Source organism: Psammomys obesus, unplaced genomic scaffold (genome assembly GCF_907164565.1).
Source record: "Psammomys obesus unplaced genomic scaffold, mPsaObe1.curated_primary_1811, whole genome shotgun sequence".
Taxonomy (NCBI): domain Eukaryota; kingdom Metazoa; phylum Chordata; class Mammalia; order Rodentia; family Muridae; genus Psammomys; species Psammomys obesus.
In genome coordinates, this window is record NW_026596166.1 from 10,059,256 (window position 1) to 10,076,317 (window position 17,062).

At 41.4% G+C, this 17,062-nt stretch overlaps 1 protein-coding gene and 1 pseudogene across 1 annotated transcript; one reads left to right on the forward strand and one right to left on the reverse strand.

Moving 5' to 3' along the window:
* The first annotated feature begins 588 nt into the window (after positions 1–588).
* Positions 589–1,174, forward strand: LOC129667761 (protein LLP homolog; annotated as a pseudogene).
* Positions 1,175–2,698: 1,524 nt separating this feature from the next.
* On the reverse strand, positions 2,699–15,794 carry Tmx1 (thioredoxin related transmembrane protein 1). Its single transcript, XM_055595396.1, has 8 exons — positions 15,575–15,794; positions 12,584–12,699; positions 12,016–12,061; positions 7,876–8,004; positions 6,342–6,387; positions 6,156–6,257; positions 5,966–6,032; positions 2,699–4,352 (listed from the first exon to the last, which is right to left on the reverse strand). Exons 1-8 carry the CDS (start codon positions 15,724–15,726, stop codon positions 4,174–4,176), a joined length of 837 nt encoding a protein of 278 aa, XP_055451371.1. The 5' UTR covers positions 15,727–15,794; the 3' UTR covers positions 2,699–4,173.
* Between the last annotated feature and the right edge of the window lie 1,268 nt (positions 15,795–17,062).

The window sequence follows — 17,062 nt, forward strand, 5'->3', positions numbered from 1 at the left end:
ACACAAACATGCGTGCATCCAAAAAAATAATTGGAAAAATAAGTGTTTATGCAGAACAGAGAAAGGACTTTAGTGCGCCTTGCCATGTTGCAGCCAGGCTCGTTTCCATGACATCGGGGAAGAGGCGCTGCTGCAGACACCGTTACCCTCCAGTCCCCGCCCCCAGCTCGGTGTGTGGAGTTGGGACCCAATTCCTCCGGGGGACCCCTCATAAAGGACAGCCTAATAATGGTGACAGGCGAGAGGATAGGGAAGTCAGGGCGAAACCCGGGGTCAAAAACACCTCACCAGCGGGCAGCATCTTAACCAAACCACAACATGGCAGCTGAAGGCGGTTTCGCGTGCTCTGTGTGGCTGAGTGAACGGAAGCCGTTTTATCGGGATCCAGCGTAATCGTTATCCAAATGTGACATCCAATAGAGTAGAAAGATCAGCACCAAAGACCTAAGTGTTTTTATTTACCTAAGAAGCCTTCTTGTGAGGGCAAACAGCATTTTCTTTAGAAGAGCCTGGCTTTTCTCAGTATACCTTAAAAGTCTTTACATTGGGTCCTGCGCGAGGTATGTGCTTGTGCTTCTCAGGTAAAGCATGGCCAAAAGCTTACGGAGTAAGTGGAAAAGGAAGATGCGTGCTGAAGAGAAAAAAGAATGCCCCAAGGGAGCTCAACAGACTTAAAAGTATTCTCAAAGTTGACAGTGATGCCTTAATGAAAGATGTTGAAGAAATAGCAACTGTGGTTGTACCCAAACATTGCCAAGAGAAAATGCAGTGTGAAGAAAAGGCAGATGAAGAAAAAGATGACACAAAAATGGAGATTGAAATTAAGAGAAACAAAAAGACTCTTCTAGACCAGCATGGCCAGTACCCAGTGTGGATGAACCAGAGGCAGAGAAAAAGGCTGAAGGCAAAGAGAGAAAAGAAGCGGGGGAAAAACAGAGCCAAGGCAGCGAAGGGCCTGGCCTGGTAGACCCTTAAAAACTGAGGAGTATTACATGGGACAGAATGTTCATTTGTTCGGAATGTCTTCACAGATTTCCGCTCTCACTACATAAAAGCTATTTGTTTTCATATTTTAGTTCGGACTTAATTGTTTAATTCAAAACCAAAATAACTCATTTGTGTTGGGAGCTTAATAAAAATGTATTTTGTAATGAATGAAAGTTATGTTGAAGTTGTAATTGGATACTGCCTGATACTTGAGTACTATCAGACATCTCAATCTTGTGAACATTAATGTAGCTGTCATTATTTGCTCTTTCAGCGGCAGTTATACTCAGTGCCTCGAATTAAACATGCTTATGCAGATAGAATTTGGACAGAAAGCTATTATCATATTTAAAAACAGGGTATCAAGGGGCTGAAGAAATGGCTTAGCAGTTAAGGTCACATACTGCTCTTACTGAGAACTTGTTTCTTGTTGGCTCAAAACCAGATCCCAGGCATGCACCCTCTCCTGGCCTTCACTGGCACCTGCATTCATGTGCACAAGCTCCCCCTGACACTAATAACTAAAAAAGAAGTCCTTAATAAAAGGGCATAGTGGACCTTACAATAGTAAATATTTGAATTTTTTATAATTCACAATAAAATAGTCAGTGGGCAAAAAAAAAAAAAAAAGTCTTTACATTGTTTTGTTACCTGACGAAATGGGAATTTTAAGAGCCCTGAGATTTTTGGTACTCTATTTTTTCATTATTTGTCTGTGAGCGCTGGCACCCAGGGAAGAGCCGCACAGCCTCCCCTGGAGCTGCAGCTGGAGGCAGCGGTGAGCTCATTCACATAGGCAGGTGCTGGGAACAAACTCCGTCCTCTGCAAGGCTGCTAATCATGGCGCCACCTCTCTCCTTCCAGGCCTCATTTTTAATTTGTAAAAGTTAACAACTTGATTGAAGAAAAAAAAAAAAAAAAAAGGCCAACAGCTGGCCAGAGAAAAGTAATGCCAAAAGCACCGTTGACTGCAACTTTGCTACACCTTACAACTCCAAAATAACTGTGGTAGAAAGCATCTGTGGCTATGCAGAAATACGATTTAAAAACAGTGGGTCCCAGACTTCACAGCATTTCGGTGGAGTTACAAATGGTTGGATGGTCAGAATTTTCTAGTTCACTACCTGCACATTGCTCATTCCAGAACCATTTGTAAATTAACCCACATAGTTCTCTGCACTGGTGGTATCAAAACAAATTCCTCAGATGGCTACTGGGATTCTTGATCTCTGAGAATTATGACATATGCTTATGAGAACACCAACACCTTACTTCAGGATGCTTTCCATTTTCTGCGATAAAGCATTTTCTAATCAAAAAACCGGACAATGTCAGAGATACAACAGAAACACTAAAAACAACAGAATGACTTCAGGGCATAATGCTGAGGTGACTGAGCAGCCTAGCTGTCGTCTGGGTCCATAAGTCCACACGTCGCGACACAGGTACTCAAGACCTGAAGCACTGCTGAGTGGCAAGTGATTTAGCAAGCAGTGCTGGGCTACAGACTGAGCTCAGCTGGCAGAGGGCTTGCCCAGCATGCAGGGGGGCAGAGTGACAGTGTCCTCCTGCAATCCTATCACTCAGCTAATAGGGGCAGGAGAAACATTAGTTTAGTCACTCTTGGCTATATGGTATTAAGAGGCCGGCCTGGGACACATCAGGCTCTGAAAAGAAACAAGTAAGAAATCATACTTCTCTTCAACATCACTGAAGTGCTTAGAAACATTTATTTTATGCTTAGAATATTTTTCTAAGCCACCACAAACTACATATCCAAACTCTGACAGCAGAACATTTAATATTATAAAGGAGAGGCCTAAAAGGAAGCTGTCACACATCACAACACTGCAAGTCTAAGACTCACACAGAATGTAAGGGGCGGGAGTGTCGCAGAAACCGTCTATTCCATAAAGGCCGGATGACTCATTCTGAGAGCTTAGTCAGCTTTCCCCCTTACAGGCATCAAGACGGTCTCCCGCTACCCTCTTCCCTTGCTGTAACATGAAATCGATGTAGTCCATCTTGCTGATTTCCACTTGTGAGATGCACAGTACTAGCAGTCAGGAATACAACATGAAATTTGTCTTTAAAACATAACAATGTTACAATTTTCAAACAAAGCAATATACTGACTAGAAAATCCATCAAGAAACTGTAGAGGACAGAGATACAATAAAAACACACAGTAATAGCTGTTTCTTGAGTAGAATGCAGACTTCATTTTACAACAAATTAAGCTTTGAATTTCCAAAATATAAAATGCCAAAGCTTTTCCACATCAAACTTTAAAAATCAGAAAATTTCACCTTCACATTAAAAAGAGAAAAGCAAAGAAATCTTCAAGATCACTTAACAGTTATAATTTAAAATCTGGAATGTATAGCCACATTTGTACCTTTTCAAGTAAACAGTTCAATTGGATGGTTCTCTCAGTAAACTTCAACTCAAAACAATAGAAAAGTACTGTTCACCCACAGTAAACACAACAGTGATACTGTTACCTTTATCCGACTTAAAAATGTAACACATGGCAAATTAAAAAAAATTTATAAAGTGAACAAGAAACCAAAACAGGCCACCAATCTTAAGAATTATTACAATGCCAGACTTATAAAAACATCTTAAATCAGCAGCATATCCTAAATGTAATGCGTAGATATGAAAGCTATAAAGTAAGGTAGTTTTGTTAGCTGTATACTCCAAAATTTATGAGGAAATTTTGGACTCTACCTAAGCACAGCGTTATCAATGAAGTACACATCTCGAGACAATGGGCAACGTTCCCACTTAGGGGAAATATGTTCCTTTTTTCACACAGTGAAACTGAGAAAAATGATGTGAAATGAGAAGTCTCTCTCTAAAGTAATTTTCTTAAATACCCAGTAAAGCGAAGCTTGGGAAAGGCAGTTCTGAATTTTACACAAAACAGATTATTAAATATAAACACAAATCTCACTGCTTGGCACCAGGATCTTCTGAATTAAGCAACTTTAAACCATCATAATATTCTTAAATCATATTTCAAACTGTTACGCGTAACTGCTTTTATTTCCTGAATGAAAACTGTCCAACCTAATGACAACCTAGACTGTATATACAATAAGTCAAATTCACTTCGAAACAGAGCAATGATCATCAACCTTCTGTTTTGTCAAAACCATAATAGTAAGACATCTGTAAAAATTAGGATTTATCTGTGGCCAGTGACGGGCCCACAGAGCGCTGTCTTAGGCCACTCTGTTGAGTGTCTTTGCTTGCTCCCTCTTTATTTTCTGTTTCCTCTTCTGAAACATCTTCTTCATCAGCCTCTTGCTCCTCCTCCACTTTTTTCAGAGGTTGAGAAAGTTCTGGTGATGGTTTTTCTTAAAGATCAGAAATGTGCTTTTGTTAATGTACTAAATTTGTTTTAGAGTAAAATCAACATACAAGGATTCATAAGTCCTGGCATTTATGTTTAGAGTTTCAAAAAGAATTAAGCAGATTTCATAAAAAAAGATTCATTTATCAAATTCTAATTACCTCCGTGTTCAAAAGCTAACCCAGCACTGATGAATCAATGTCAATGCAGTGAAGACAGAGCTGAGGTAAATTGTACTGCACTAAACAGAGCCATCTTATAACAACTTGATAATTTTTCGGTCTGTAAGTACACTCTAGCACTATCCCATTGCAGCGCCCAGAGAAATAAAAATCATATATTTACAAAAGTTGCGTTCTTGCCCAGGTATTTTCTCAAAACTGTAATCCCCTTTCCCCACCCTCAACTAAGTAATTTACTAAGGTACAATTGCAAGCAATAAAATGTAGAAACTGTAAGAACACCCCATGTGTAGACTATTTTTTAGAGGTCTAGACAATAATTAAGTTCCAAGTGCACTGTGTTATAGACAGATACAGAAGGTAGAGCCGGCCCAAAGAGGTTTACTGTATTCAGTGATCCGAGACTGCTCCAATCCTAGGTGACCCCTTACAGGGACGGGGAGGTCACAAATGCAGACAGCTGCAGAAAGACACTCAGTGCTAACCACCTGGCAAACCTCTTCATGTTGGGCACTAGTGAACACTTCAGATTACAACAGCGGTACCCTACCCAGACTGTCCCCTCAAAGAACACCTGGTAATGTCTGCAGAGGGTCAAATGTGATGAAGACAGAACTACTGGAACAAGTGCAACACCACTGACCATTCAGCATCGTACAGTTTTGTACACGCAAAAGACAGTCCACTCGAACAAAACTGACATGTCGAAAATACAGTAAGTGTCAAGAAGTGAGCTTTATACAGAGTGGAATATACAGAATTTCTTCAACTCTGGGACTATGAGCCACAGCCTTCTATGTTAATCTTACACTAATGAAGAGTTCTGAGCACACTAAGCTAAAGGTAAGTGAACTTAACAGTGGCAGGAATAGTATTAATAAGAAGGAATAGGGTTTCTAATTATGGAAATTAATTTTGTAACACAGGCCACCATCAACACCAACTAACCCTTAATCAGCTTTTCCTACTATCCTACCAAAAAAAAAAAAAAGGAAAATTAGTTGGCTACAAGGAAATCTTCAAATGTGGTCACCACCCTAATGAATGGTATCAAAAGTGGAAAACTTTTAGCTTTTAAAATATAGATCCATGGATGTAGTAAATTTGTCAAATAAACCGATGAGATCAGTGTTATGAAGTACCCATGAACTACATGAAATATTGATATTCTCTGGTTTCTAACACTGTTCCGAGATCTGGCCATCATTTTACGTGAACTACGTATTTTCCCCTTCCCCTATGTCACTGCTGACAGGGATCAGCATGTACATTTACTGACACAGGCTCAGAGCAGCCTGTGACGTTCTTACAGGAGTGAAAACCTCCCGGTGTAGGCTGCGCAGCAGGTGTAGCTCGGTGGGAGTGCCTGCCCAGCTCACATGCATCCCTAAGAGTCCAGCCCCAATGCCACTTGCATGCGCACACACCAACTTACTTGTGGGGTGTTGCTGTGGTTTGCGCCTTTTTGAAGGGCAAAAGCAGTCTGCCACAAATATCATACACTGCAAAATAAGCAGAAGTGTTAATGTATGGCGTGCAACACAACTAATACTAACAATGCTTTCATGTTTTCAAGTATTTTTTCTAGTAATTAAGTAGAAAGTACTCTAAAATGAAGCACTTACAAGTCCCAACAGCAGTCCTGAGAACACAGTCGCGAAAGCAAAGACCAGGTATGAGCCCCACGCCGGTATTCCAAGGTCATGAACAAAATAGCTGTGGCTAGTCTGAAACAGAGAGAAATATCTAAAATTATGCTCATTAATAACAAGTGTTAGAAATAGTTGAGATAGAAAAGGCTTAATCCATACCCTGATGTACACGGAGAGCTGGAAAAGTGCTGACATAGTTGTCATCCTGAAAGAGAGGATTGAAACATTCAACAGACATACAGCTTTGTGTCTATCCACTCTCCCTTCTACTTGGTTTCTCCAAGATGCAGACTTTTCTGCTGGAATTTATCACCTGAGAGCCTTTGATGAGATATACATAACATCATGGAGGTCAAAATAACTACTTTCACACTGGTAACCGCAGGGGCTTGGATGAGCAGGGCTTTGTTGTTTTGTTTTACACTTGAACAACAGAAAGTGTTTATCGGGTTTACAACTTGGTGCCTGTAACTAGTACGACTGGTGCTACGTAGGGCGTCTTCACGCAGAAGCCTACAGTTAGCTCCATCCACCCCAACTGCCAAAGTGCCGAGGTGAGGACAGTAGCCTTGCTGAACTGGGATAGCCCCTCTTCAGTCTACTAATAAAAAGGGGTAGCCTCTGCACTGAAGATTCCAGAGAAACTGAAAAGCAGCCACATTCCTCCACTAGAGAGGGAGGGGTGAGTCATGAGCAACTCATTAAGTTGCTTCTTAAGTTCAACACAGAAAAGCACTCTCCTTCATGTTGCTTGTGTCCTTTAAAAAGCCAAGCAGGTGTGGTTCACACTTGTAATCTCAGCAACTGAGAGGCTGGGGCAGGAGAATGAAAAGTTGAAGGCCAGGCTGGGCTATCCAGCAAGACCCTGTGAGAAACAAAAGTGGAACTGAAATGTAAAGCCTCACTGTAGTCTGCACTAATTAATCTGCACTAGGACTTCCAGGCTCTGAGCTGAGCAGGGCATGGTTGCCCAGTGGGCAAGTTCTGGGGGCTGAAGGATGATTAGAAGTTTTGCCACCCGGAGACACAGAGGGGTGCTCTTCTGCTTCCAAATACCTCCAGGCCGATTTCTTCCCATTCCCAGAACCCACACAGCATTGTGCTCTTACAGTTAATATCCCAACTCCCCACCTTCTGATGGCGAGCATGGGGAAGGACAGGAGTAACACAGTCACACCAAGACGGGGCCACAATGGCCTCAGCCAAGTCTACACTGCCAAGTCTCCCCAGTGCGGCAGGAAACATGCTTGCCATTCTCCAGCCTAACTGCTATGGTGAATGTCCCCACCTTCTAGCTGTAAGCTCGTCATTATTCACTGAGCAGACACACTATTCATGAAAGTTATAGGGAAAAACCACCCGAACAGTCACTTCACATTGACAATGGAAGCACATGACTGAACACTCTTAATCCCATTAACATTGGATCAAGACAGAGCCTTGCCCATTATGCTGCTCAGTTTCTAAAGTATAAGGTTCTCAATTACAAACAACCAAATCAAAGCTAAAATACTGTCGCTGTGATCCTACAAAATGCCTACTCTGAGCTCATATGAATAAAGGTGGCTGTCCTAAAGGTCACAGTAAACATACATCTGAATATACACAGCATAAGAACCCAAGTATGCTTGCTTAACTTACATGAAACAATTATCTGCAATTAATTCTCAAGTAAGAAAGTCCTCATACTTACAGAACAGAGCTTGGACCAAACCATGATGAAACAGGTTCAACATTCTTCCATTCCTTCTCACTTATGAAGTTAATGAAATCCTTCTTAGTCCTTGGGCCCAGATAGCGCCTAAATTCACCATCTTTACAACTAAAGATCACAAGTAAATATTAACTGGCAGGAAGAAATGTGTTTTACCATTTTTTCATTTTATAGTCAAGCCTAATCTTCAAACAGTAGCAAAGCACCGGAACATATGATGGCATCACAGCCCCAAACATATAAAAACATAAGCTTTTATTCTTTCAAATAATAAAATGATGAAACACTGCCAGTAGAAAAATCCCCTTCAGCCTACATGTGTAATACACATGTTAAATGAATCACTATAGTCACTAGAATAGTGCCTGATATACAACATCAAGGCTTTTTTTTTTTTTTAAGCTGTAAGTTAAAATTTCTCTAGCTCTTTGAGTCCTAATTTAATCATCTCAGTCATTCTACTTTAAACTGCTAGAGACACCTGGCACAGTCCTTCCCTGTGAGGGATGTCGGCAGGTCTGACTAGGGTCAGGTTTGCACTCTTCCTCCACCTGCCCTCACATTCTCAGCGTATGGTGTTCTGTAACAGATGGGCATTCTCTCGGCTCCCACATCTGTTAAGTGTCAATAGTTCCTACTTACATCAAGACTATGATGAGGCCTTAGTCAAGCAGGCCATTTGGAAGGAGGTGACATTTTAAGCTGACATTTTCTGAAAGGTGGGTAAAATTTCAACAGAAATTATGGGAGGAAAGATCAGACAGACAACATGACTAAAAGAAAAGTACTTGAAATTCCAGGTAAGTTCACATTAAGAAATGAGAAAAGAAAGAATGAGAGAAGGAGACCAACTAGAACCAGATGGGGGAAAGAACTGAGATGAAGAGGAACAAAACACCTAAGAAAATAAATCTAGAGCTGAGTTTTGTACAGTGTAGTTAAGTATGGATCTATCTGCATTCTATACACAGACATCCCATTTGACCGGCAACATTTACTGAAGATTCTTGCTTTACTGCAGTGTTTTTGCTTTGTCAAAAATCACATGTGTGAACTTATCTGTGGGTCTTCAATTAATTCCAACAATCAACATGTCCGTTTTATGGCAATACCATGCTGTCTTTATTACGACAGCTCTGTGGTAAAACTTAAAATTGGACGCGGTGATACCTCCAGCAGTTCTTTTATTATTTAGGACTGCTTTAGCTATCCTAGGTTCTTGATGTTTCTGTATAAAGACAGGAATTGCTTTTTTCAATTTCTGTGAAAATTTCCAACTGTTTTGGACTTCTGATGGGGATTGTGTTCAATCTGTAGAATACTTTTGGTAGGATATTAATTCTACCAGTGCCCGAGCATGGAGATCTTTCCATCTTCTGGTGTCTTTTTTCCATGTCTTAGAGTTTTTATTATGTAAGTCACTTGCTTTGTTGGCTAGTTATTCCAAGAGACTACTGATAGTGTCCCCCTGACTTTCTCAGGCTATTGACTTTTGTGAGTTAATGTTTTATCATGCTTACTTTGCTTAAAGAGTTTATCAGCAATAGATGTTTCCTGGTAGAGTTTCTGGGATCTTTTCTGCATAAAGTCATTATCTGCAAATAAAGATATTTTGCCTTCTTCCTTTGATATATATCCCCTTGATCTCGTTCAGTTAACTTAGTGATCTAGCTAAGACTTCAAGTGCTATATTGAATAGATATGGAGAGAGTGGGCATCCTTGTCTTGTTCCTGATTATTTTAGAGGAAAAGAAATGCTTTGAGTTCTTTCCCTAGGTTAACATTGGCTGTGGGCTTGCTTTAAATTACATTTATTTTGAGGTATGTTCCTTGTATCCCTCGTCTCTCTAGAGCTTTCATCACAAAGGCCGAAGGCCTTTTGTGCATCTAATGAGATGGGTTTTGTCTTTTAGTCTGTTTATGTGGTAGATTATGTTTGCTGATTTACATATGTTGAACCATTTCTGGATCTCTGGGATGACGCCAACTTGATCATGATGGATAATCTTTTTAATGTCTTCTTGAATTCAGTTTGCAAGTATTTTATTGAGAATCTTCCACCTATATTTATAAGGGATACTGATCTATAATTTTCTTTCTTTCTTTGGCCTTTGTGTTGTTTTGGTATTTGGTAAAAAGAATTGGGAAATGTTCCTTCACTTTCTATAATGTGGAATAACTTAGGAAGTATTGGTACTGATTCTTTTTGAATTATGTAGTAAATTCATCTGGCCCTGAACTTAGTTCGTTGGTTGATTTAGTTACCACTATTATTTCACTACAGATTACAGGCCTGTTTAAATTGTTTATTTGATCTTGATCTAACTTGTATATATCAAGAAATTCATCCAATTCTTTTACAGTTTGGTAGAAGAGAGATTTTTGTTTTTTGTTTTTCAAGACAGGGTTTCTCTGTACATCCTTGGCTGTCCTGGACTCACAGAGATAAATTTGCATCTGCCTCCCAAGTGCTGGGATTAAAGGCATGTGCTACCACAGCCAGCAGAGCACAGGTTTTGAAGTATGTCCCTATGATTCTCTGAATTTCTTTGGTGTTTGTTTTTATATTCTCCTTTTCATCTCTGATTTTGTCAATTTGCATCTTCTGTCTTTTATTAATTTGGCCAAGAGTTTGACAAAAAAAGAAGCGAGGAAGATGTTGCTGTAACTCTAAATGAGGAAAGAAGCACTTCCTGGTATTTCACCAGATATTACGCTGTGGTACAGGTCAAGTAAACAGACTAGAGACTGTGTAGTTTGAGAAATGAAAGTCACAGTGGCAGAGGCAAGACTTGTTCACTCTAACTCACAGAAGCCAGTGTATGCTGCCGCACTGTGTCCTATCCCAACCCCTGTATAGTCTGTGTGACAGCACTTTCTCAGCCAGTTTAACAGACCATGTGCATCCTGTCTGAGAGCACTCAGGAGAATGCTTACCCTGCCTTCTTCAAAATTCTACTCCTGGGGTCTCATGTAAAACTCATGCTCTCCAGGAACTGTTCTGGCCAGCTGTGGCTTCTCCCTACCACCCAGCTCCCACAGAACTTATTCAGACTCTCGGCTCATAGGTACTTGTAAGATGAACTTTTATTTGCCTGGTTCAACCTGAGCCTAGTCCTGGAAGTTTCTAGCCTCAGTACAATCTAACCTAAGCCTAGAATGTTTTCAGCCTCTGAGACTTACTGCTTAATAAGCTCACCCTTTCTTGTTCTTTCTGAGCTCTGGGCTGGCTGGTTCAACTCAGCTGTACTGGCTCAAACTCCTCTCCCAGCTGACTAATTCAATCTGGCTTTTCTCTTGTCTTCTGAATTGCTCTGCCTGGCCTCAAACTATCTCCAGCAATCTGCTCAAACCTCCAGGCTCCTTCTCATACCTTGGCTCATTTGGTCTTCACCTGAGTTCTCTCTCTGCAACCTGTCTCTATTACCATCCTGGTAAAACTGCTTCCTCTCTCTCTCTCTCTCTCTCTCTCTCTCTCTCTCTCACTGGCCCTAAGTAGCTCCCCTTTCCTCTCTCTTCACGAGAGTTGGGCATATTCTATTCTGTCAAGTTTTTCTCTGATTCATCACTGTTTCTGCCACCTTATTAGACATCACTTTCAAACGTGGGTGTTTCGTTCTACAAACTATCTTTACCTTAAAGGTATACCACCATGTCTGGACCTAAGCTTTTCTTGCTCTTTATCAGGCTGGCCTTGACCTCAGATCTGCTGCCTCAGTCTCCTGGATTTATAGGTGTGTTTGTATTCCATCAGGATCACACAGACCTAGAAGGTCTTTGGACGTGATCTATTGCCAGAACAGCCATGTTTTGAATTAAAATTCCTCTACAGGTACTGATTATATTTAAGAGGACCACACCAATTCATGAGAACATAACTGTCTGCAGCAATTACAAGCCCCCAAGAACAAGAAGCATTTTATGCATCATTTATCTACTGTCATTTATAAGAGTTATGGTACCACTACAACCAAAGCAAGCTCTCTAAAGTCCTTGCCGATTATAATGATTATAATGGGATTACCTCAGCTCTTCAAATATAATCCAAGTCAGAGACCTATTGCTCTCATTACACCATGATGTATTCCTTCCTGTGACTAAGAACCTCCAAATACTTACTGGTAAATAGAAGGAAGAGCAGTTATAATAAACCGTCCACTCAGTCCTACAAATGACAAGAAATAAACAACAGATTTTATTAGGGACAACTGCTAACTTAAATATTGATTCAAATTATTTAAATGCTAATAAGAACAAGAAAATACCTAAAGGTGAGATTTGTAATCAACAATGAGAATATAGATTAGTTGTTAAAGCAACTTTAAACACACACTTATGAACGTAAGTTAATTAAAATTTATGAAGCCTAAATACTGAAGTTATTTGTGAATAATTAAGTACCTGAGCAATTAATTACACCACATTGTGAGTGAATGGTGGTGATCAGTCAAGTAAAAACAATCTTAAGAAATTCTCAAATGAGGAAAATGTATTTGCCATTTAAGAACAAAGGTAGTTTGTTCTTGAATGTTGTTCTTGAAAGTGTTGTTGCTAAGAATGGGAAATGGTATCAAACTATGAATCAGGTGACAGGCAACAGCAGCAGGTGACATGTGATATTAACCACCTATCAAAATATGATAAACAACATTAGCGAAGCAACAGAACCAGCCAAGAGTTAGGATACCTGTCTGCTCTGTGACATCCACTTTTGCAACTTTAACCTCAAGATCTTCTCCCCATTCAGCAAAACTTTCCCATTCTGGCTGAAGATTCTGGCAAGCAGGGCACCAGGGAGCATAACTATAAAACATGGTTAAAAATTTAAGTTCACACCTTCAATGGCCTGACTCTGAAGAATGTTTTATGCATAATTTCTGGAGAATGTTTATATTTGTAATACAGAAAATGATCCATGTAGGTGGTTCATGCCTGTAATCCCATTTAGGAAGCTGAGGCAGGAGGACTCCTGAGTTCAAGCCTAGCAGGGATTACAGAGTGAGACCTTGTGTTAAACAAGGAAACAAACAAACAGGATACTTTCATGCAGATGAAAAAAAATTGAAAGTATGAGGCTGGCAATGCTGACATCAAGAAATGTTCAAGTGATGAGCTGAACCACATAAAAAAAAAAAAAAAAGGAAGCCTGAGGATAAATTCTTAAATACTCAAGAGCTTTCTAACATATCAAATAGCACTTTCAAAACCTTTAGATTTTTTTTTTTTTAATTAAAACATGGCAAACCATGTGTTTGTTTGAGAGTTCACTGGTAGTTTTACAAGCAGGGTAAAATGGGAAGTAGCTGCAGCCAGGTACACAGCTGGTACTGGAACGCCATCAGGATTGCCCCAGGAAGGCACGTCACTCACGACAATCGAAGCTGGGGACCTGCATCTCACGTACAAACATTACTCTAACCCTAACCCCACACAAGTACTAAGCAGGGTAGACAAAACTCCACAGGCCAGCACCATGTCAACCTGTGTCCAAAGGCCCTGAGCTTACAAATTCAATGGCCAAGGACACCAGCACTCTAACCACAGCTCTGAAACTCACTATCTTTTCAGGCCCAAGATTTTCCTTAGAGTCTTTTTTTCTATTTCATTGCATATCATAATTTGCTTTAGCTTATAGAACCAGGAAAATCGAAGCCTAGGCCTATCAAAACACTTCTGTAATTTCACATTTTCACGAACTGTTTTAAGAAAACAAAGCTTCTAAGACACGAATGTAAAACAAGACAAACCAGGTTACATACAAAAGACAAACTGCCCCCTCCCCCCAAGATACGGTTTCTCTATGTGTACCCTCAGCTGTCTGGGACTTGCTTTGTAGACCAAGCTGGCCTCGAACTCAAAGCAATCCACCTGCCTCTGCCTCCCTGAGTGCTGGGATTACACACACCTGGCTACAAAAGCCAAATTCTTTAACAGTAAAATTACAATGAAAACAGCTTTATAATAAAGCTTATTAGAAGTGGATTTACAGAAAATAATTCACTTGTAATTAAGGGTAGACTATTCTGACTATCAAGTGTGTTGTTTTTTAATGCCTTTTTAAAGAGCTTCTTTAAACTCCCAAATTTTAGCCAAGGAGAAAGGGGAGCACTGGATACTAGAATTTCAGATGGATGTTTTTATTTCATATTCTATGTCAGTTTTGTTCCACTTTATACCTCTTCTGGAGGTTACATTTACAGTGAGACAAAAAGTTTAAAAGTATCCTGTAATATTTGACTATATTTTGTAAATATATATAATATATATTTATATAATTATATAAATTTAATTATTTATATGTTATATATAACTTATATATAAATTTATATATATTTATAATTATTACTGCTTTAACACTAAACCACTTATGGGCACAATTGAAGTTATTCATGACAATGGCTGAAAACCAAACACCATGAGTTATTGTTCCTCTCCTGAAAATTCACCTCAGTGAGTAACACGTTGTCAGTACACTAAACATTTTCCCTACCTTACCCTCCATATAAAGGTTTTAGACATTTCCTTTTGTTTTATGACTCATGTGTCACAGATCTCATCCGGGGCCTCCCCTGAGAATGTCCACTTCCACCTTTTCTGTAATGAGCCACCCTAAAGATAATCGCAAAATAGAAAAGCGCCAGAATCTTCCTGAAGGCTTGCTAACAACAGTGCCTGCATATTTACTCTAAAGGCCCAGCAAAGCTTCCACAGCAGCATCTGAACAGGCCGACCTGTAAAGCGGGGGTGGAGGATGGTTAATTACTATAAGGAGTACGTAGATTAATTACAGCAATGTAGGTAAAGGTACCCAGCAGAGTCCAGGAAACAGTTAATATTCAGTAGTGGTGCCTTTGCCAGTCTCAATAATGCCATCTATTAGTAACACCATGAGCCATTCCATCAATTTGTCATCTAAAACAAAGGCCAAAGGTGGTTTCCATACTACCGCAGCAGAACGACATCGCTGAGGTACAGTCATCACACAAGACAAGCGACTTTGCTCGAATAATAAATGATGAACTGGCGTTCTTAAAGAGCCTATTAATAATCACACTGATGCATACGCAATACCACTCACAGGCCTACAAGTCACAATTTAAGCCATTCTCTAAATTAAAAACGCACGCCCAAGGAAAAACGAGATTCAGATGAAAAGGAAATGAATGCAAGCAAGGAGAAAAAAAGAGAAAGATTTTAAAATAAATTTTAATGTATTTGGCACTCACAATTTAAAAAAAAAAAAAATCCCAAATAAAAAAAGTCCCAAATTCAAGCGTCACAAATAGGTATACCTAACAATTCCCTAATGACAGGCTAACAGCGAGGTTTTGTTTAATGTCGTCGTTTGTAAAACCTGGGGACTTAAAGTCCGGATGTCTATAAAAGATCACTAAAATAGTCTACAGAGACGGCCAAGACCTTCACCCCACCCGATCCCACCCTCAAACCCGCCAGGGCTGCTCCAGAGAATTCGATGTGGCACGTAATCCTTTAATGGGTGCCTAGCAACGGCGAGGCTCAGGTGCACGCCGAGACAGACACGACGCTGGAGCTCGGGGCCCGCCGAGGCTGGGACCCCGAGCCCCGGCCGAGGAAGACAGGCTGGTCAGGTGTCCCGCTGGAGGGAGGGGGCGGCTGCGGACCCCACCAAGACCCCCCACCATCGCCCCGCACTCACAACTCAATCATCCACTCTCCTTCCAGCAAGGAGGTCCAGTTCTCGTCGGTGAGGACGCGCACGTTGCTCCGCCGCCCGTGGGCCCCAGGGACCGCCCAGAGCAACAGGACCAGGGCTGCCAGGGGAACCAGGAGACGCCCCAAGTGCGCCATGTCAGCCGCTCGCACAGCCTCGGCGCGCGCGCCCGCCCCACCTCCCCGCAGCGGCTCCACTTCCGCTCTGGCCTCCGCTCGGCTCATGCGCACAAAGAGCCTGCGGGGCGCGCGGGCCCCCCAGCCACTCAGTGCGCATGCTCGGGCCCCGGTCCTGGCGGGAGGTGGAGGGAGAAGAGGGAAGTGCGTCTGTGCCCCTGCGCGTGGCTGACGGGGGGACTGCGGACTGTGGTTCCTCGGAAAGCGCTAGAAGGGGCGGCGGGCGGAGGGATCGGGGCGGTGTGCGGCCGCTGAACGGCCCCGGCGTGCCCGCCAGTGCCTAGTAGGGTCTCCATGACGGTTTTCTCTGGGACGTCCCCCTTCAAAATATCATCAGTTAGACGAGTGCTGGCTGTGCTTACTGTACCTGCAGTATGCCTGGGGCTCACGACGCCATGTGCTAATCAGTTTCGGGGTGATGTGGGGAGTGCCTCACATGTGTGGGTAGATGTGCGCGGAAGAAGCCAAGATGGCTGCAGCAGCTCCAGGCTTCCTGGCATGGAGTGGGATAGGTGGGTCTAGGCAGCCTCCGTCATGGCAGTGTGTTAAGCAGCTTTATTGTCGTAGTGTGACTGGGTTAGGTTTGTTCCTTTGCCGACTTAATTAGATTCAGGGCAAGGACCTCACCGAAATGTGCTCCTCCTTGCCTTAAACACTGCTATTATGCTATTATGTTTGAGATAATAAAATTAATTTAACCCTACTAATTATCAGCCACTTGTTGGATTCACTTGGCCTAAAATCTGTCCCTTCCTTCTGTTGTTAGGGTATTGATGTGAACCATAATCTGCAGTCTAGGGTTTGCTTTTTAAAGTGATGCAGTTAATAATACACAATTCACATGTCTTACAATTTTCACTTAAGTACGTCATGCAATGGTTCTTCGTATAGTCACAGAGGTGGGCAGCCCCATTTAGAGCACTGTCATCACTCCAAAAAGAAACCCCATGTCCATGTGGAGTCCCAGCTATTTCTGCCCGTCCAGTCAGTCATTCTTTACCCTGGCCTTAGGCAAACACTCCTCTACTTTCTGTCTTGGCGGCTCTACGAATTGGATCTCGTGTTGTCCTTTGTGATTAGCTTTTTTTTTTTTTTTTTTTTTTAACTCTTTAAGCATGGTTCCCTGAACTTCCTCTAACATTTGTAATGGATGGCTTCGTTAAATCCTGGCCCTCTCATAGGTAGTTTCTGTTGCCTGCTCTCCGCCTTCCTGCACACGGGCTATATTTTTCTGTCTTCCCATAACTCAAAATCTCTTACTGGAAACTAGGGTTTTAGGGAGTGTAATTCTGGATGT

Bases quoted from the DNA above. Each gene is read 5' to 3' on its own strand.
- Tmx1 (XM_055595396.1), bottom strand. From the start codon at position 15,726: ATGGCGCACTTGGGGCGTCTCCTGGTTCCCCTGGCAGCCCTGGTCCTG. The intron at 12,062-12,583 runs GTATCCTAACTC...TGTCATTTGTAG, and splicing joins GGATGTCACAGAGCAGACAG to GACTGAGTGGACGGTTTATT. The intron at 6,388-7,875 runs GTAAGTATGAGG...CCTCTCTTTCAG, and splicing joins TTTGGTCCAAGCTCTGTTCT to GATGACAACTATGTCAGCAC.